This window comes from Strix aluco, chromosome 9, assembly GCF_031877795.1.
Source record: "Strix aluco isolate bStrAlu1 chromosome 9, bStrAlu1.hap1, whole genome shotgun sequence".
NCBI lineage: Eukaryota > Metazoa > Chordata > Aves > Strigiformes > Strigidae > Strix > Strix aluco.
In genome coordinates this window covers 31,097,448-31,117,540 of record NC_133939.1, presented here as the reverse complement: position 1 = coordinate 31,117,540, position 20,093 = coordinate 31,097,448, and the positions used below count along the sequence as shown (strand labels likewise).

Here is a 20,093-nt window from a genome sequence, read left to right as displayed (position 1 = left end):
GAATTTGTACGTCAGTGCCATTACACTGTTGTTGGGAGTTGGTTCACAGTTCGATTAGGGACGTAAATCTTGGAGAACTGATTTCGAGAAATCCCTTATTTCTGCACACTGCAGTAATGTGTGCGCAACTGGAGGCACTTTATGACATGTTGCCTCTTTTTTTCATCATTTATCCAGTTTTCATGAACCGAGTACACTTGATGCATGAAATTCAGATGTAACGTCGCGGTTAGGTGTTTCTGCTAAAACAGTTTCAGAAACTGTGAAATACACTCAAGATAAAAACAGGTCTGATGAGGATCTGCCTAAGAATCCCACTGAAGTCAGTGGGAGGTTGCAGTGCCTTCCCAAGCAACTCTGTCAGAGCTAAAACAGTACAGAAATAACCTTTAAAACACTACTACTAGTACTACGACTACTAAAACTATGTATATTATGCAAAATATCTGGGTCATAAAAGTAGTGTTGGCAGGTTTTTTTGTAAACCCGGTGTGGGACTTGCTTAGTAGTTCAGTGCTAATATGTGTTGGTGACTTTACCAAGCTCTGCTTAAGTCACAGGTTGCTGGGCAGTGGGGGGGCTGTGAAATCCGTCTCAAAGGGTACAGTATCCCGGCATTCCCACTTCAGAGCTGGATGTTCTCTGCTGCTGCCTTTGCACTCTACTTTGTCCTGATAGATGCAAAAGTACAAAATTGAGAGGGGTCTTTTTGCTTTTGCATGCTGTCATGCAGCTGTAGTGGGTACAGCTCCTGTAGGGCTGGAGTAGGAGACCAATTCAGTTTGTTTGGCAGTAGTTTACTAAAGAATATTTTTCTTTAACCAGTCCTTCACTGTTATGTGGCCAAGATGTTAATTAGCTCATTGTTTCCGCTTAATTTTGCGACAGTGCTATAATTATATCCCTCAATTGTGCCATGAAGTAATTACTGTATTTTTTCCAAATTTTATGTTGAGATATGTTATTGGTAAACTTTGAATTTGGCAGAGGTGTTTTGAAAATACTGTAAGGCAGTCAGTAATTTTTGTATTTCTTTATTTAAAAGACAGCCATTTGGCAATTTCAAGCTTTGAGACTGTACTGTCAATGTAAATAGAATATTGATTTTATTCTATTTCCTATCTCATTAGAGTCATTGTCATGAGGATGGATTCATGTTGTGTAATTATCTGTTCTTGCTGACAGTTCTCATGTCATTGAGATTGGCGTTTCAGCTTCCACTTTCTCTGAGCATAAAAATAGCATTGTTCACTGCCATGTTCTTCTTCAGTGTTGTGCTTTTTGCCTGTCCAGCTTTATACATCTTTCTTTTGAGAGATGCCTGTGAATTGAGATAGAGAAAACAGGAATGTCCCGCAAACCCAGTTACAGGACGAGTGAAAACAGTGGCTCCTCGGGAACAGTTCCCAGGGCCGTGGGATGCTCCTGTCGGATACCCTGGTTTTGGTTTTGTGTCAGACTGCAATGAGAAGAGGGGGGGAAAAACCTGTCATTAACGTGGCCGTACAACATTTATAGCAGTAACGGGAAGTAATAAAAATTGAACATATATAATCAGAACTTGGAAACCATAATCACATGGTCCTTTCTGTGTTAGTTTCAGTCTCCTGGGCATTTCCAGATAACCTTCCCATTGATTTGTCAAGCTGTTTCTTAATCGTTTTCATTGACCCAGCTCAGCAGACAACTAAGCCATCTCTCTTGCCCTCTTAAGGAATGACTTCTCAGTGTTATTTCTTTTGCCTTTTCTGAGAATCGCTTTTTAATTTGCTTGCAATATTTTTAGCTTTGTTTTCCTTGTATTCCCAGTAATCAGTGAAGGCAAGGTTGTGCTTTGTCCAAACCAATGTTGCAGCAGTCCCAAGACAAGTAGCAAATACTTTCAAAAGGTGAACTTCAAAACCAAGCTGTGGGTTAAGAACAGCCTTTAGTACTGAATGGCCTGCTAGGTGGAGTCTGGAAACTGTCAGCCCCCAAACAAATTTTAATTGAATTTAAAAGAAAAACAAACATCAACTCAACCCCTTTCCTGTCCTCTCACTGGATTTGCTGCAGTCTTTCCTAGCTGATCAGAGACAGCCCAGAGAGAGACTCACATGTATCTGCTGGGGGTTTTAGTATCTGAGGCTTATTGGGGACTCATTGACTTGGAATATCACAAGAGAATTTCAAAGTGAGGGGAAAATAGTTTATGCAGATAAAAAAATTATAATTCTATGCTCACATCTTTATTTAGTGGGGATATTGAAGATATACCTCTGGTCTGAAGTCAGTCTTTTTGCTAGAAGGCTATTTTTAAATCTGACGTTTCTGCCTGTGTTTTCAGGTAGATAACAAATTCTGACAAAACAATTCTTCGTCAAGTAACTGTAGAGACAAAATATACATCTAACATTTCTTCATATTCAGAAGATTTACCTCTGAGGCATCACAGCTCCTCAGAGTAATGCTTTTCTTTTTGTAGCTGGCAGCCCGAAGGATGACGAGTGAAACTCAGCCTCGTTTACTGCCATTACAGATGTGTCTCTGACCTCAACAGGAGCAGGATTTTGCTGCAAGTGGCTAGTCTGACTCCAAACAGAAAACTTATTACAAAGCTAGGCATAAAACATAGTTTCATGATTTTTACCAGGAAGATTATTTCTTTCACAGCATGTGAGCGCAAAAGATAGTTTTAATCTGTTTGCATTTTGTATGTTGTCTTCGTGCTATCTATCTTTCCTTGTTAGGGGTGACTACTCATGTAATGAGAGTGAAATCAGATATCTTGTTTTGAAAATGTGGCCTTTAACTTGCTTTGGCTTTAGCATGTAAAATATATCAATTGCTGCTCTAACTCTTCTTGGTGTTCGGAAAAATCAATGCTTGGTATGGATCGTACACCAAACTGACAAACGGGAGAAAATCCCCACTTAGAGCTGTTTCACAGCTTCGTTGTAGGGCTCTTACGCCTGCATCGACATCACCCTCTCCTCAGGGTCTCGCAGGGCATAAACGTTCATAACAAAGTAACACTCAGAAGCTGTCATTTTGTGCTGTGCCAGAGCGATGGTGGGAGGAGGTGGGTATCTCTGTTGCCAGTGTCTGTGGAGGACAAGGATGAGTTGCAGTATACCTTGGCTGGAGGCTGGGTGATGGGTTTTAGGCTTCCGAAAGCTGCTTCCAGGGGCAGCCCCACCCAAGCTGTCCCGCAGGGGCAGCGGGGGGGCCTGCTGGCGGCGTGAGGTCCCGGCGTATTGTTCTGCATTTCCCAGGCTCTCGGTGCAAACCCATCGCGGCTGGGTAGCGTGGCACGGGTGGGAGAACCAGATTTGTCTGTCTGAGCACTTGTTACAGAACAAGTTTTCAAGACCCGAGTCTCTGCTGCATCCCCAGCGACTGCTGGGACGGGGTGACTCTGGAGTTTTAGGCAGTTGAAGCAAACAAGTATCTGTGTTTACCAAGAAGACACCTAGCTGTTAACTCGGGCTTGCAAGTAATTAGGCACAGTTGTTTGTCTCCTGCTAGCAGGGATTAAAAATGCGGGCATGATTAGAAGCGTCCTGGCAAGGAAACCGCGGTGCCCGTTATAATCTTATTAGCTGTATGAGGTGTGCTTTACTCCTCCTGTAGTTCGTTTTTCTAACCGCTTAGTCCCTGGAAAAAGACTTTCAGATTTTCCTCGTCTGTTGGGTCACATCCGCGCTGACTGGCATCACTGCCCAAGATGTTTGTGAGGACGGTGTCAGTGATGCTGCTTTTGGGGGTGATGGGGAATAAGGGGATGATGGAGCAGTGTCTTTAGGAAGGGCGAGATGGAGACAACCTTGCCCCTGAAGGCGGGCGGGGGGCCGTGGCGCTGGCAGGGGAGGCCCCACCGAGGGTGCTGGCGGCGGGCAGTGCCGTGAGGCCGCTCTGCTCCCCGCTGTGGCCTGGGACCGGGGTTGCCGTTATTCCCGAGCTCTGTTTACACGTGACACCAGACTCCTGGGGCAGAGTCTCGGACAAACACCCCTTATTCCCCCGGGCCGTCTGAGGGGGAAGGGTTTACCCCCTCGCCCCTAGATGTTCAATGCCTGGGTGGTGGGTTGTTTGGTTTGTTTCGGCTTTTTTTTTAAGAGGGTGATGTTTATCACGAAGCTTGTAGTTCACTTGCAGCGCGTTCCCAGGAGGCAGCGGAGCGCTGGGTCTCTGCTGGCGGAGGTGGGCGCGGGGCCGCGGTCCTTGTCGCCGGTTTATGTCCGAGTGCGCGGTCGTTGCCGGGGGGGTGTCGGCCGCGGCGCCGGGCCTGTGGGGAGGCGGCGTTTCGGGTCTGTCCTTGGCCGAGTACCGGCGGCGGGGCGGGAGGGCCCGGCCGGGGCCGGGCGGGGGGGTGTCGGCCCCCCCCGGCACCTGAGGCCGCGGCCCTGCCGGGAGCCCCCACCTGGGGGCGGGGGGGGGGAACCCGTCGGGGCGGGGCGGCACGCAGGCGGGAGGAAGCGGGCGGGCGGGTCAGCGGACGGTACCATTCGCCGCCCCCCCCCCCCCCCCCCCACGCGCTGCATGTCGGGTAGCGCCCGGGCCCACACGCTCCGTCCTCCGGCGGCCGGGCGAGCCCCGGCGGGCGCGCTCGGGGCAGCGCGGCCAAGCGTCTGACAGGCGCGACCTTTCATAAGACGGCCCCCGCCATTGGCTCCCTGCCCGGAGTATCGCTGCAACGCTCTCCGCCATTGGCTCGCTCCCGATCATGCCTGGCTCCGCACGGGGAAGCGGCCCCTCTCCCCGCAGCCCGGCGGCGGCTGGCGTGAGTTGCCCGGCGCGGGGCGGCGGCGGCTCCGCGGGACACCCCGAAATGCCGCCCGGTGAATTGTAACGTGTCTCTTCTCTCTACAGGTTGGTACTAAGAAGTGCCTTTCCTGACGTCTCTGCTGCTTGGGACCGCTTCTAGAGCAGCCGCTGCTTTTTGCCTTGCTTGCTGCCAGCTAGACTGCGACGACAGCGCATCCGCCCGCCACCTCTAGCCAGACACCCCCACTGCCACCCAAAACCGAGGGAAAGGCGCGATCGGGCCTTGCCATTGGCTGCTTTACTGCAAAAATAATAATAAAAAAAAAAAAGTTTGCTGAGAAGGTCAGAGATCTTCTGCCTGAAAATCAAGGAGAGGAGGAAAAAAAAAAAATTCCGATCTCAATCGTTGCTCTAAACTGCTGCATCTGTCTATGCCAAACTAATCGATACCGATTGCACCACAAAACCCCGTTGCAAATCCAGCTGCGTGGAGATTACCTTGCAGACAACTTTACCAAGAGCAGCTTGGAAATCCCGTTGTCAGAGGGTCTGCCACGTTTTCACGCTTGCAGTGTGGGCTCCGGTTGGCACTCAGGATGGGGTACTGAGCGCACGAGGCTACTCCCGGGCCCCACTTTTTAACGTCCACCTTGCTGGTAATCCTAGCGTTTCTCTAAGTACGAAACCTCTGTTGATTAACAGTGTCACGCTGTGAACTCCTGGTGGCACGTCTCTTCCTTGAGATTGTGGCCACCCAATTTTACATGTACTTTTAAAACAGGGAGCAGGGGAAACAAAAAAAGAGTATTCTGGAGGTGGTGCTTTCATCATTTCCAGTTTATCAGTTCAGCTATTCGTTTGTCCGTTTTATTGGAAATCTTAACTACCTGTAAAATCTAAAGATGGCTGTTAGTGTCACGCCGATTCGGGACACAAAATGGCTAACGCTGGAAGTGTGTAGGGAGTTCCAAAGGGGGACTTGCTCACGACCAGACACGGAATGTAAATTTGCACACCCATCGAAAAGCTGCCAAGTTGAAAACGGACGTGTAATCGCCTGCTTTGATTCATTGAAAGTGAGTAAATATTACATTATTTTCAAGGATATACAGTTAATGAAAGAAGCAGTTATAGCCAGAGAAAAACCCTGCAGCCCGAAAGGGAGCCTTTGCTGGCTGCCAGCAGTGGGATGTTTTGCTGCTTTTATTTTATTGATGCTTGTTGATTTGTTTTGCTGTTTTCCTCAGGGGAAGGGAAGGGGGAATGAAGGGAAAATACACCTGGCAGGGCTCAAATCCTCGGGTATGGCTACAGTGACTGGTTCTTTGCCTCCAAGTTGTTCTCTGCCTGTAGCTGGAATAAAGGGCACTTCACGTAGAAACAGCAAAGTCACTGTAAGGATTCTTTGTTTTTAATAGCACAAACCACGTAAGCAATATGAGGATTTGTTTCCATCTCGTAACTTACCAGTGGGTTGTTGGTGTCTCTGGACAGCTGATGGTGAATCTTAGAAGAGTGTTTTCCTCCCTAGGTTATTTGGGTGTCTATGAGCACCCTGCTTGTATTTCTGTGTTTGGGACTGCTGTGGTTGGCCTGTGTTTTTCACAAATGCACTTGCTTAAAGGAAGCACGACACTTAGCAGAAGGCAAGGTGCCTCTAGATGTGCAGGCAGGGCTGTAGCAGAGAGGGTGCAGCCTCACCGTGGTTTTTAGGAGATGTATCCGAGTTAGGTGCTGTAAATGTGTGGCTGCTATTTTGCTGTAGCTGTAGTTTCAGTAATAGGTGTTAAATGTGTGAATCCCAGCCCATTCCCTTCATTTTTTATGAGTTAAATAAGCTTAACGGTTAAAATACTCATCCCACAAATGGTACAGAATTAATTCAGTAGAGTCATAAAAAAATCAAAAGTTGGAAAACAGAAAATATGCCTGTCAGATTTTCTACAGTATAATTTTCTCTTCTTGGGACCAAATCCCGGGAAGCGGAGCAGAGCCCGAGTGCGTGGAGTTGGCTCGCGGCAGGGATGTGCTCTGGGGAGGGAGTTGTAGCTGTAACCAGCTACTGCAGGTTGCTTGTGCAGCCAGGCCCCCATCGCAGCGGGAGCTGGGCAAGAAGAGGGTTTATAGCAGTTTTGCATAAATCCTGCAACGTTCCTGAGTTTAAAAATGTGTCTTGTCTTAGATCAGGGTAGGGGGTGAACCTTTAAAATGTTCTTGGAGCTGAAATACCCAGCCCCACCACCCCCAGCCATGTTCTCACTTATGGATATTGGGATGTTTTTGTTTCTGTGTTGTTCAAATTTATTTTAAAATTACAATAATTATAACGCGCGTGGGGGGGAAGAAAAACTCATTTTAAAATGTGGAAATAAAATGTTTCTGTGCCTTAAAAAAGTGTTGGAGTTAGGAGCAGTGCTGGGGGGCTGCCAGCACGGATGGGGGAGTCCCAGCCCCGAGGCATCACCCTCAGCAGAGGAGCGGCCCGGCGCCTCTGCCCACCGTGGCCACTGTGGCCACCGCCCTGGGTGGCGGCGAGCCCGCCTGGTGCTTCCTCTTTGCGGCGAGGCGTGGCGTCACCGTCTGCGAGGACGGCCGTGCTGCTCCCGCCGTGGTGTACCTGCCAGAAAGACAGGCCTGGGCTCAAGACTCCAATCTCCCTCCGCGGGAGAGTGTGAGAGGGAAGGTACAGCAGTGCCTGTGGTGGCCCAGCGCTCGCCAGAGCCAGGATCCAACCGGAAAGGTTGAAAAAAGGCACTGGAGTTAACTGGACGTGAATCTCCTTCATTAGGGGAGGCATCACCTGAGTGCTCTGTGCATCAGTGTCCTCCACTCACATTTCTGACCTCCACGGTCATTGGAAGCGCCTTGAAATCTTGGCGCTGGACAAGGCGGCCAGTGGCGCTGGAGCCGGAGCAGCAGCGTGGGCTTGTGTCTGGATGAGAGACGGAGCAGGGACTGACCGTGCTCCCCCAGCCCCGGCGGCACGGCTGGCTCTTCTGTTGCCATCAGCAGGGCCCTTCCATTTCCTTTTTTAATGAAGGGGATAATTACCACCTTCGTAGAGAGCAGTGAGGTCCGTGGACAATAACATCACAGCATTGCTTCAGAACCCTCTGTGGAAAAGAGTCTTCTGCTGCCCACGTCAAGTCAGCGCAGTAGCCGAGTTGTAAGCTGGGAAGGAATTGCTATTTAAAAACGCGCTGCTTCCCAGCTGTGTTTACTCGTGTTCATGCTAAAAGGTTTACTTGTGGCCGAGGTGCTGTGTGCTGGAGAGGGTCCCGGGGGGCCCGACTTAGCCCGGATAGCCGCTCGCTGCAGAGCATGGTGCCGCAGCGGGCCCAGCACGTGTGTGTGTGTGTCAGCAGGCTCTGGAGCTTTTTCTGTCTATTTTTTATTTATTTATTTTTAAGCTAAGGAGCTTGTATGATGCATGAGAATACCTTTGGTAAACAGAAAATGAAATAGATCCCTTCAGTGAATTCCCTGTCAAATCCAGAAAGCAGAAAAGCAGTTGCTCAGTTTTCGTTTTGGTTCAGCTCTGGCAATTTTTGTGTGTGCTGAGCTAAACAAGCACTGGTTATTTTGTTATGTTTTCTGCAATATCACATACTTTAGATGTAATACAAAAACTATTTAGGGGTGTGTTATACCAGATTTGTCTAGACCCTCAGTTAATCATTTACCAAAGAAAAAAAAAAAGATTTTTGATTAGGCCATTCAAAAGTAATTTTTAATATTTCAGTAATTCAGTGTGGATGTAATGCCCCTGCTCTTTACTAAAATAGCAGTACACCTAAAAATTGACCTTAATGTTAAAATACTTGATTTCTTATAAATGTATGTAATATTAGCGTTAACTAAACAGCTGTTCTTGCACTGTCTCTTGGACATAAGACAGATACTTAGTCACTGAATTTTTCTTTAGAAACTACAAATGCCTCTTGCACCCGTAGCGCTCCCAAGAATTAGTGTGGCTTAGAAAAAATGCTTGATATTAGCTGACATCAGTCAGGTGTGTGTCAACGCTGCAGAGAGCCGCGGCCCCGCCAGCAATACTGCCTGATGAGCTGGAGATGGCTGGTGTGCTCTGCTATATTTAGAACATAAACAGGCAAAGCAAATACTTTCAGAGGGGACCTGGTGAAATGGCAGTACCCTTCATCTCTGCCCGGCCAGACTTTGGCCTCCGTCCCAGGTGTCCTCCGCGGGTGTTGTGCAGGGAGAGCATGGACGGAGCATGCAGCCGGCTGCAAGCAAGTGCGACTCATCGGGTCTGCTCGTAGGAGGTAAAAATAGATTTCAGAAGTGGAACTTTCAGCTTGGGTAAAATAATCTTTTTTTTTTTTTTTTAAATTTCCCTGCCTGTGAGATGAAAGCAAGAACTTTATATGTAGGTCTAGAGCAAAAAGCAAGGGGCATCTGCTCCCAAGAGTGTCCCCTCGATGCTGCACTGGCACCCGCGGGCACGGTGTCGGCCAGGGCTGCTGGCGGAGCCGTGGCACGGCAGCCTTGATCCCCGGGCGCGTGTCGTCTGCTGGGAAACGCATCCTGTGTGCGCACCTTGCGGCTTCTTCCTGAATTCTGAATTGGTAACAAGCAGCGGCTCTTGCATGTTAATGAGGAGCGTGGGGGAGAAAAAGGAGGACACACACTTGTCTGTGACCTCGGCAGGGTAGTGCAAGGAAGAGGTCAGGGCCATGTCAATCAGAGCAAGATTTTATCATCCTGCTGTTGAATACCCTGCTTCATAATTAGTCCTCATGAAATCTGCAAGGCTGTCCTTAGGGTAGTGCATTAATCAAGATAAACGCGGATGGGATAATCTAGCCCTTAGATATTAGGAGGATAATTTTAAAACAAGAATGATTATGTAGTATATTCAAATTGTGCGCTTGAGCGGCTGAGTCAGCTCCAGCTCTGGCTCTGCGTTTTTTAAATGCTGTAGGATTTTTTTTCCTAAATTTGGATGCCTAAAAGCCTGTTAAACTGTCTACAGCAAAAATAAGCTCTCGAGTTCCTAAATCAGGAAACCGGTTTGCAACAGAAATCAGATTTTTAGCATAATTTTAAAACATTTTTCTTCTTTTTTTTTTCTTGGAAAAATATGCCTAAGTAGATTTCAATTTTGAAATTACGTTAGTTTCATCAGATGTTCCGATAGATGAGTCATCTGACGTTTCCTGCAAACGGATAGAAAGATGTCTTAACAATGGGGAGATGGATGTCAAATGCAAATCTTGTGGGAGGCTGCAGATGCGCTGAGGACACCCCGTCAGCCAGCCTGCAGCTCGTCTGTGCGCGCCACATCCTTTGGCTGCCGCACGGGCTTTCCTAGCCGTGGATTTTTGAAAGTATAAAAACAATGAGGAAGAAAGTGGGGAAAGGGTGGTGAGCACTCAGACTGCCTTTGCTGTAGCGCTGCCTGGTTGTGGTCGGCACTGCTGTTAGGGGCTTTCTACGGGGGTGAACTCTTGGGATCCAAAACATGCCGGTTCTAACCGATCCAAACTTCACATGATTTCAGTGGGCAGGATTTGGGCTGAATCACAGTTTATCCCTTCGGAGCTGGTGTTCACTACAGGCACTGCAACTTTCAAATAAGTTTTAGCTCTCTTAAATTATGCTTCTGTTAAGGTGGCTACCTGATGCTCGAGTTGGGTTTCCCCAATGAAGTGTAAAAGCTTCTTCCTTTAACAGCTGAAAAGTCTTGAACTTCCACATTTCTTTGCTTTTTTGAAATTCTAAGAAAAAGCTAGAGACTAGAAGTTCAAGTCTTTTCACTGATGATGTCTGAGTTTGAAGCTCTGGTGTCTTGAGTCTAAGATCCACCAATACATAGTGTGTTAGTATTTTGTCTTCTGTTGTAGAAGTACTTATTTTTTTAAAAAAATGAAACTCCTGAACTCTGTAAAAGTGATGTGCTACTTTTTATTGAGAAGCTTTAAAAAATATAAATGCATTATTATTATTATAGATGAACTTGGTGAGCACCTTATTTCTACCACCTCAGAGATGTAATTGTTAATTGTTCAAATCTCTCTACTTGGTCACTGCTTCAAAAAATAATGGTTTTTTGGCTTGTCATTCCCCTTCGTGTTATACTTACTTAAGGGTGTAGAATAAGGACCTTATTTATTCAAAATCATGGTAAGCGTATTTCACTAATAGTGTGAGAATGGCAGATTATTGGCTCTGTCTCTCCCTTAATTAAGGCAGAAGAAAAATTCCAGAAGCGGAGTTACAGAACACTTCAGCAGGTGACTCTTTGGTAATTTTAACTTGGTGGTATATGGCATCCCTCGAGCGCGAGGCAGGAATAGCGTTCAGGGCGCAGAGGTTCAGCTCGGCTCAGGGCTGGGAGGCAGATGTACACTTGTCTGATTCCAAGGAAACGCGTAAAGCAGTAACCCTTGGAAAAAAATGAAAATATAAACACTGTTTAAATTCCTAAGATCTGATTTGCCATTTTTCTCCTCTGCAGCCTGTGTGTCTGCCAGTAGGCTGAGCTCCAGAAGAGGAAGCAAAGGGAAAGTGGCAAATAGATTGGGAAAATAGTGCAATTGTTAGGCTGAGTGGCAAATAGTCCATTAAAAAAACAAACAGTCGAAACCATGCGTGTTCCTCTGTGGGAATATAAATGGCATTTTGAATTGTTATCAGATATTCAGACAAAAGAGTCACGGCTCACTACGGTGTTCAGAGTTCATATTACAGTTTCAGCTCTACATCTGCAGGAAGAAATTAAAAAAAAATTAAAACATTTCATTGCAGCATTTGCACTGTCATTTGTTCAGAGGCTGTACATAATAGAAACCAGCATGGGTTTGTGTTATGTACAGTCAGGAGCTCTGCTGGGTACAGTCAGAATCAGTAAAATTCTGAACTAATTTGCAGGGAAAATTTAAAGAGGCATAAAATAAGAAATCCTCACGTCAGGAATATTCAGTTGTTTGTCCCAAGTCTTCCCATGAGTGGTCAGAAGCAGCCTGTGAGGCCTCTCTCCTTCCCGGGATGACCCCAAGTCTCTGTTTTTCTAAATACAGATGCCTTGTTGCCAAGGTTCACTCTTAAACTTGTTGGAAGCAACAGATTACATTCAAGAATGATCACATCTGGTTTTTGACTTTGGAGAAGCATTAGTATTTCTTCGTTGGGACCGCAGAGCCCTGCTAGCCCAACTGGATGCCATTTAGGACGTACTGCCCTGGGTGCTGTTTAGGAGCCTGTGCTTCAGGTCAGGAATAGCTCCCGTGTCAGAGCCATGTCTGATGTCTGAGCATGAACCCCCTTCTGCAGGAGACCCGCCAAAGCCAAGGCAGGTCTGCAGCCCTCCTACCAATTGGGTCAGGTTCAGAAAACCCCACTGAGAGAAAAAAAACAGCATTGTTTTGGGGTCAGTTAGTAATGGGCGCCTCCTTAATCCTCTCACTGTTTTCTTGTGCTTCCTTCTGCGCCGCCTTGTTTTTCCCCGTGGGTGGGTGATGGCTGCGTGGGGCCCGGGCTCGGTGGGGAGCCGAGTGCTGGCTCTCCCTACTCCGCAGCGGCGGTTCTCGCCCAGGGAACCAGCTCCCAGCACTGTCCCGCCGCTGGCCGGGGCCTGGACTCGGGGAGGGCAGCAGTGCCCTGCGCTCGAGCACAGGCTTGGGTAAAGCAGGCTTTGGTGAAGAGCAATTAAAATGTATTCCTGCGTCTGCTGTGGCTTTCGCCTGCTCTGTGTCGCCTTCAAAGGGAACAGAAGGGAGAAAGCGGAGTCCGGTGCTGACGGGAGCGCTGCCTGCGGCGTCGGGTCAGCTCTCCTGTTTCGAGGACCAGGATCCCAGACACCGCGCCCTTCCAGTGATGCTCATTGCTTGATGTTGTCCACCGATTGCCTCGCTGGGTGTTTCCTCCCACTGGGCTTGCATTACAACGCTTGGGGGAAGTAAGAGGGTGATCTTTCTGCTCTGTGAAGGAGCTGAAGGCAGCTCACTGCGTCCCTGCCTGGCTGGTGGTGCTAACTGGCGTGCTTGCTGGCAGCCTTCATCGCGAGGGGCCCAGCTTGTGCAGGTGAATCTGCCCACTCGCCGGTCTTTGCAAGCCCCACGCCGTGGTGGGGCGATCAAGGCGTTTAGTTGCTTCATCCAGGGCTGCACCGCAGCGCTTAAATGGGCCCCTGTATAAAATACCAAGAGAGACACTTTTATTCTGATCCAAAGTTCTGACTTTTTCCTTCATTTGCACAGTGCCGCTAGAAGGATTACTGCTATTGGAATAAGATTTAACACTGAACTGTCAGGTACCGAAGCACAGGATTATGCAAATAAGAAAACCTTTGTGGGGTTTGCATTTGAATTTATTGAAATACTTAGGACTTATGCCCTTCGTTAGGGAACATCTGATTCTTTGGCTGAATCAGAACAGCTGTTGGATAGCCAGGCAGCACCAGGGCAGAACTGCTGAGAGCCGTGGGGGCATTGCCCCGTGTGTCCATGTGCCCAGCCTGGAGCCGAGAGCTGCTCTGTTACAGAGAAACAGGGCTGGCATTGCGTGGGCACTGCCTGGAGAGGTGGTGTCCCCGCTTCAGAGGGACGACAGGCATTCCTGAAAGTACCAGATATATTGGTGTGATAAACAGGATCTGTTTCCTCAGATTGCATTTTTCTTCATCACAGTCACTGCATAAACTTCCTGGCTGATAAAAGCGCTGAACTCAGCAGCCTTATGTACCCCAGCACACTCTGACAGCCGGCTCTCAGCCCTGGAGATCCTGAAAAGTTCTCTCACTTTTCAGAGACAGGATGATGGGGCACTAGTGCTGCTCGGGTGGGAAAACGCTGATACTTCAGAAGTTTGCTCAAAGGCTGCCGAGGAGTGGCGGTGCTTTAGCAGGAGGGTTTGAAGGGGCCGGCTGGGGGAGCGGATTTGGATCGGGCTTGCATCTCGAGAGCACTTCAAGTCCTGTCAAGTTCCTGGAAAGGCTCCCTTCGGCTCCAGATTCCTCTGGACCATTCCTAACTTGGCGAAATAGTAGAGAGTTAGCAAAAAAGGAAGAGAGTACTATTTGAAGAAAGGAGCAGTTTTTTGAAGAAACAAAGCCCTTTACTTTTTATCGGCATTTAAATGGGATAGCTTCCAGGCTTAAATATAAATAGTTGGGAGATTGAGGTTTAAATTTGAAAAAGAGGATGGCAGAGTATGGAAACTGTCCTTCATGTGCGCGCACACTGTCCATCGTGCCGTGCCAGCTGCACGGGAGCGCATGTGACCATACGTGCCCAAGGGGCCAGGAAGCGGCCGATGCAGAGAGGGGCCCGTGGGTACGCGGGAGGTCGGTGGCTCGGAGCCCCCCTCCGTTGGGGGAGATGCCTGTGGGACCGTTTGGAGCAACCGCTCTGTTGAACCCGAGATGGAGCACAGCAGCTCGAGGCTGGGGCAGCTTGTGGGCGAGAGTCGGCTGAGGCACAGGGAGGGCTGCGGTGTACCTGGAGAGCTGGGTCGTTTGTTGACATGCTAAAAAAACCCCACAGTCCAGGAGCACCACACAAACCCAGGGTAGCTCCTGGTGTAGTAGGTGACCACCACTTTGCAGCAGTAAAGGTCGTTGTTTTCTGCTCTTCAGCCTTTCCTGTCTCCTGGTCCTGGACTGAGGTACTGTCCATGGGAAGTACCCACCTGCTGAACTTCAGAAACATCAGAAGCTCTGTGGCATTTTAGCCCCTAGCAGTATTAATGCTGCTTCCATCTCCAGCGTTTCCAGTGTTGTTTTGCCTTTTCCTGGCCTTTCTCTAGATATGCATCCTTTTAAAAACATCCTGTCTTGAAAATATAAATACAAGCTGATCAGAAAGGTTACTAGGTTGAGGTTGCAAGAAGATTGCAAGAGGGAATTTTAACAAATTTGGCTAGTCCAGGCTTTACACATGCTGGAGAGAAATCAAAGGAATAACCATGTGTAAAAGCGTGCAAGTGAGCAAGCAGAGTTCCGTGGTGAACTTGTAACAGTGGTCACACTCTGCAAGCACAGACTGATAATCCATTGCAGAAGTGAATTTCTTTATCCTGAGGGGATTCAGCCTAAACTCCTGTGCGATTTCGGTGCTAGTCTTCTGTACTGGGTGAGGGAGAGGCTGCATGGGTTTTTTGAGGGAACTCTTTCCAGCCTTGACTGGCCCACAGGGAGGTTTTCACTTCACAGGAGCCTGGCAGATTTTTAGCTGTGTGTAGTAGCTAGCATAGCAGTGTCAAGAACAGTGCATATTTTTTCTTTGTTTGTTAATATAGGAACAAGAGTACGCATGTTTAACTGAAGTCTTTTGAAAACACCAGACAGAATGAAATGTTTTCTGGGGCCTTGGGACTCACTATAAACTAACGTTGGTGAAGCAAATACTTGGAGAAAAACAAATTCTGCGCTTGGTCCTGCTCTTTGGGCAGAATTCAGCTGTCAGCGTGCAGCAGCTCTCAGCTCGGAGCGTGTTGTACAGATAGAATTGGGGTTTAGAGCCAGCTTTTGATGGTAAATTGTGCCTGTAATTCAGCTTCCTGGTGGTAGGGCATGCTCAAAAGGTCATTGGCATTAACATATAGTTGCTCCTCAGAGGAACTGAGGAGTCAGTTTCACACTCAAACTAGATGCTCCTCGGAGGAGTCAGTTCTCTGTATTTAGTATGTTGTTATTTATTCCTGTTGTTTATTGAATGCTGAGACTGCACCTGGTGTTTTACGGAGCAGAGTAAGATGCTGCCCTTGCATAGGGCATGTGGGTGATGGGTGGGTGGATGCACGTGGATATACATGGCAGCTTTATTTCAAAGTAAAGTACCTTGGAACGCAAAGTTCTTTTTGATAGTGGAATGCGGGGAACTGTTTCATAGCCAGAAAAGTCATTTGCGGTTTAAATATTTCCAGTTGATGCTGGGGGGGCTTGTGGTGGGGTTTGTCGGGCAGGGGAACGTCTCACTTGGCTAAGTGTCTGTTGCACAGAGGTGAATGCATGGAGCTGCAGCCTGGCAAAATATATCTGCAGCAAAAGGGTAAGCACACTGTAACCAGAACTCTGAGTATTTGAATCTTTTTCTGTGGTTGGACTGAACAGGAGGAAAGAAGGGATTTTTAGAACAGTAGTACCATGCAGCTTCAGTTAAAACTGGCTTTTTTGGAAATGATTATAAACTCTGGAGAGCACGAGTTAAAAGAGTCTGCAGACTGTAAAGTCAACTCAGCTTTTCATTGTGCTGAAAGTAAAACTCTCTGCACTTCCCTGACCGTACTGGTGAAGGTGGTATCAATGTAGGATTGGACAATAGTTTAAAATATTGCTGGGAAAAGTATTTAGAAGTATTGAAATGTTTTTTTTACCCCAGTGACTTCATTGTAACAACCTCTTTGCAAGTTGTATTTTGTATTCAGAAAACATTCCTGGTATTAATTTCATTACTGTGCAAACAGAGCAGTGAGCACATGGGTGCCAGTTCCGCGCTCTCACCTGTGGGAGTGTGGGATGTATGGAGCAGTGTTTGTGCTGAGGAGATCAATTTGCAAGGAACCTTATTGAACTCTTCAGGAAGAATAAACCTAAAGGCGTATAAAAATGTGATCATGTTGGTGAGAAATGAACTTTTCTGCATGCAATTGTTAAATAAGCCTAATGGCAACAAATTGGCTAAAATATGTGTTCAATATAAGGAAACTGATGCACTAAGCAAGGACTTTTTCCAAAACGTAGAAGAAGGTATTCCTGGAGGCCTGAAACAAAACGGGAGGGGGAGAGTAGGACAGATCCCAGTGCCTGAGTGAGCCGGCAGCCCAGGCGGTGGGATCTGTCACCTGGCCTGGGTGACACAAACCCTCTGTGTTCCACAAACCCTCTTTGTTCTGGCCCCTGGCCTTGGACTCGTCCCCTGCTGCGGCCGCGAGCTCGAGCCCTGCTTCCAGAGGTGGCCAGGGCTTGCCATGCTCTCGGGAGCAGTTGTGGCAGACCTCAGTCAGCCCAGGTAAACGGACTTCAAAAATATTTCAGTGGCAACCCAGTAAGATGCTGCACCCTGAACTGGCCCTTTGCTGACACGGTGAGAGGACCCAGTCTGAAGCATCGTCAGTAAAACTGAAGGGAGACAAGTATTATTCTTTTTTTAAATCAGTGGTTTTCTTATTGACTTGAATGAGAGAAGAATGGGTGCTATCACATAAACTGGAAAATAAGACCAGCCATATAAATAGCTTGCATAATTTTTCAGAAATATCTAGACATGTATGTGAGGGAGAAGGGCACAGTGATTATACATAAACCAAAATGTAAATGCCTGCACAGTGAGATGCAGCTGACTTTTGTTTGTGGTACAGCTACTTGCATCATTAAAATAAATGAATTGGCAAAGGTAGGAATGCCATTGTGAGAAGGCAGAAATACCAGCTTTTTGGCAACTGTATTCAGTTTATTAGATCATGGATTACTGTGTTTAAAGCTTTCCTGGAACATTTCTTTCCTAAAGCCTGGAAATCGACTGAAATAAGCTCAAATTGTACACAAAGTTGGTTTATGTACTCTGCCTTCTTCAGGGGTGTTACAGTGAGTCCCGGTATGGTGCAACCATTTCGCTGCCCTCCTGAGTTCCGTGTCGGTGGAGCAGGACCTGGCAGCCCTCTGCTCAGGGGCAAGCGTGGGGTTGGAGAGGCTAGTAGCTGCTGGGGCTGGGGAGAGCCGTCCCTAATCCCTCTGTCCTCAGAGCCCACAACTGCCTGCTCCTGTAGTCAGGACCGCTAAAAGGCATTAATTAAAGTAGCTGTAAATGATTAAGGTTTTTTATGTGCCTGATTCCTCTGAATAGAGATGAGTGTTCCAAAGTGCAAGTGGTATGCAGTGTTGCTCATTTTACTTTTCAAAGTTTTGAATCATGCAGATAATTAATTCAAATGCTGATGTAGAAAATGCAGAGAAAACTGACTTGGGAATTATTTCTCATTTGGTTTTAAAACCTCCTTGAAGTGCTAGTTGTTGGGTTTGTTTTGGGGGGTTTTTTTGATTATCCACTGCAGGTATAAATTGATATGGCTTCTTTATGTCAAAGTAAACAGCTCTTGCTAAGGAGATGTGCCAGTTGTGCTGGTTAAGGTTCAAAATACCAGAATTTCTGGCTGCTTTTTTATATCATATCTCCTGTTTGAACTATGGATGGCTTGATGTTATACTTAGGAAAAAAGAAGGGTGGGGAGAAATAGAAACAAACTTTATTGAGTATAAACTCAAATATCTCATAATCAGATGATCTGGAACAGACATATCATGAAGTGGTTAATTATAATTCATGTTACTGACCCTACGTGGGACCTGGTCAAAGCATGGGTGGTAGGGTGGTTCGTTTACCCCCATCACACGGGTTTGTCAGGGCGATGCCCACACTCCGGTCGCGGGCTCTGGGTGCAGCTGGCACGGCACTGCCGTCTGCAGGTGCTGGGCGAGCAGGGTCTGTGCCCGGGGGAGCGCCCTTAACTCCCAGGGTAACCCACCGGGAAGTGTTTGTCAAGTACCTGACAGTTGACAGGACAGGAGCCATGAATATTGAGATGAACAGAATGTGTTACAAGTAGTTTCTTTAAAAATGTGTACAACTGTGTTTAGAAGGAAGAATACCATTTCGTTGCTGTATGCAAGATTTTGAATGCAGCTACTGCACTTACTCCTTCCTTTTTAAAGTATTTGTTGAAATCAGAAGGGTTTTTTAAATCTCTTTCTATTTGGAATATAAGAAATTCAACCATTTTTTTTTGGTCTATTTTCATTGCTTTAGTACATTAGAGATGTTTTTGCAGGAAGTTCTGTAAGGAGGGGGTTGGTTCATTTGTTTTAATTCAAGGCTGGAAGAACAAAGACACTTCGGTGCTAAAATTTTTATGTAAATGGCCTTATCATAGCCAGCTAAGGAGCTGGTACGTTGTTAATGCCATTTTGCCTTGGTTTTTACAATGCTTTTAGCTGTAAGTGGAAGCAGACAGCGTATCCGTGTTTCGGGTTTTGGAGGAGAGCTGGGGGACAGGAGGAGGAGCCGCGGCGGGGCTGCCTGGGTCAGCTCACCCTTTCTTGTCGTGCGTGTATTTTCCCTTCACACCTTGGCGGGGGGCACCCCATTGAGGCAGAAAGCTGCGGCCATCCAAAGGGCAGCTGGTCTGGCGGGGAGCAGCGGGTTTGTTCTCCACCGGGCAGGGGGCTGGTCAGTGCTGGGCAGCCCCTCGTCATGGTGGGATGGGTCGTGCCCCCCAGGGCGCCTTCACCTCCCCATTTTGTCTTTGACAGGGCTCCTGCCATGACGGTTGGCCCTGGGCGCGGGAGCCCAGCTGCAGCTGCGAGCAGGAACCGCAGGAAGCGCGGCCGCCTTGCCGAAACCGCAGAAGGCACTGGCATGGCCGGGGGAGCGTCACCACCACCCCCTCCCTACGTGGGGCTCGGCACTGGCCTACCCTGCACCGGGGTGAATCGGTGCTGGGGCTGCCCAGCTTCACCCCATCCCACAAGCACGGCCCTGGGGGTCCGTGGTCTGCCGGGGAAGTGGCCCCCACGCTGCCAGGCTCCTCGTGACCATGGCATCGTGGTTGAGGCCCTGGTCAGAGAACGGCCGGTGGGGTGGCTGGGCTTGGCCACCTGTCCTCACCCTGGGGCTGGGCCGAGGGGAGATGGTGCAGGCCCTCGGTGAGAGGGCACATTCGGCACGCACAGAAATGGAGATCTTCGGAGGGAATTGAGAAAAGAAAGTAGTCAGAGGGGAAGAGGAGGTGACAGCCACGGGCGTTCTCCAGTTTACAGAAATAATATGTGCAAGGAAGTGATTAAATCTCTAACCAGGAAAGAAGGCAAAGCACAAGGAAGAAAGAAATTAAAGGGAGAGACAGCAGAGAGAAAAAGGCATGAGCTTGAGGAGGTCAGATGCTGTTACACCACCTGAACAAACACCAAAGGAGAAGGGAGTCGGGTTTTGAAAGTGTGAGCAGACAGAAGGGGAGGAGAAAGAAACCATAAAACATAAGAGACGTCGAGAACTAGACTGTTCAGGGCAATGTGTTGGTTGGATGTAGCATACAGAAAGGCTCTTAAATTCCCGGAGGAAATGCATTTGTTCTCAGTTTCTGCCAGCTCTTTGCGAGACAGTTTTTTGTACCTAGTTGCAAGCATGGTTACCGGTGTGATTTTAAATACATCAGAAGTGAAAGCTAATACTCGTTGATGGATCTTTTTGAATATGGAGGAAAGTGCACCTAATTTTGCCTCGTTGTAACTTCTAACATTTGGCTTAATGAAGTAAGGCGCTGGAAATACGAAGGGGAGCAGAGGCCGCCTCTTGATGTTTCAGGCCATTAGCTGAAGATATTTTTAATGT

General features: G+C 47.8%; 1 protein-coding gene across 17 annotated transcripts in view; it reads left to right on the top strand.

Annotated features, from left to right (window-relative positions):
* MBNL1 (muscleblind like splicing regulator 1) overlaps positions 1 to 20,093 on the top strand; it is a 103,889-nt gene that overhangs the window by 21,364 nt on the left and 62,432 nt on the right. For 10 of the 17 annotated variants that reach the window (XM_074834423.1, XM_074834431.1, XM_074834427.1 and 7 more), the window contains exon 2: positions 4,852 to 5,822. The exons of 5 other annotated variants lie outside the window; for them this stretch is intronic. In XM_074834423.1, coding sequence (XP_074690524.1) covers positions 5,649 to 5,822 — 174 coding nt within the window. In that variant the 5' untranslated portion in view covers positions 4,852 to 5,648. 2 more of the 17 variants (XM_074834425.1, XM_074834437.1) reach the window with 2 other exon arrangements.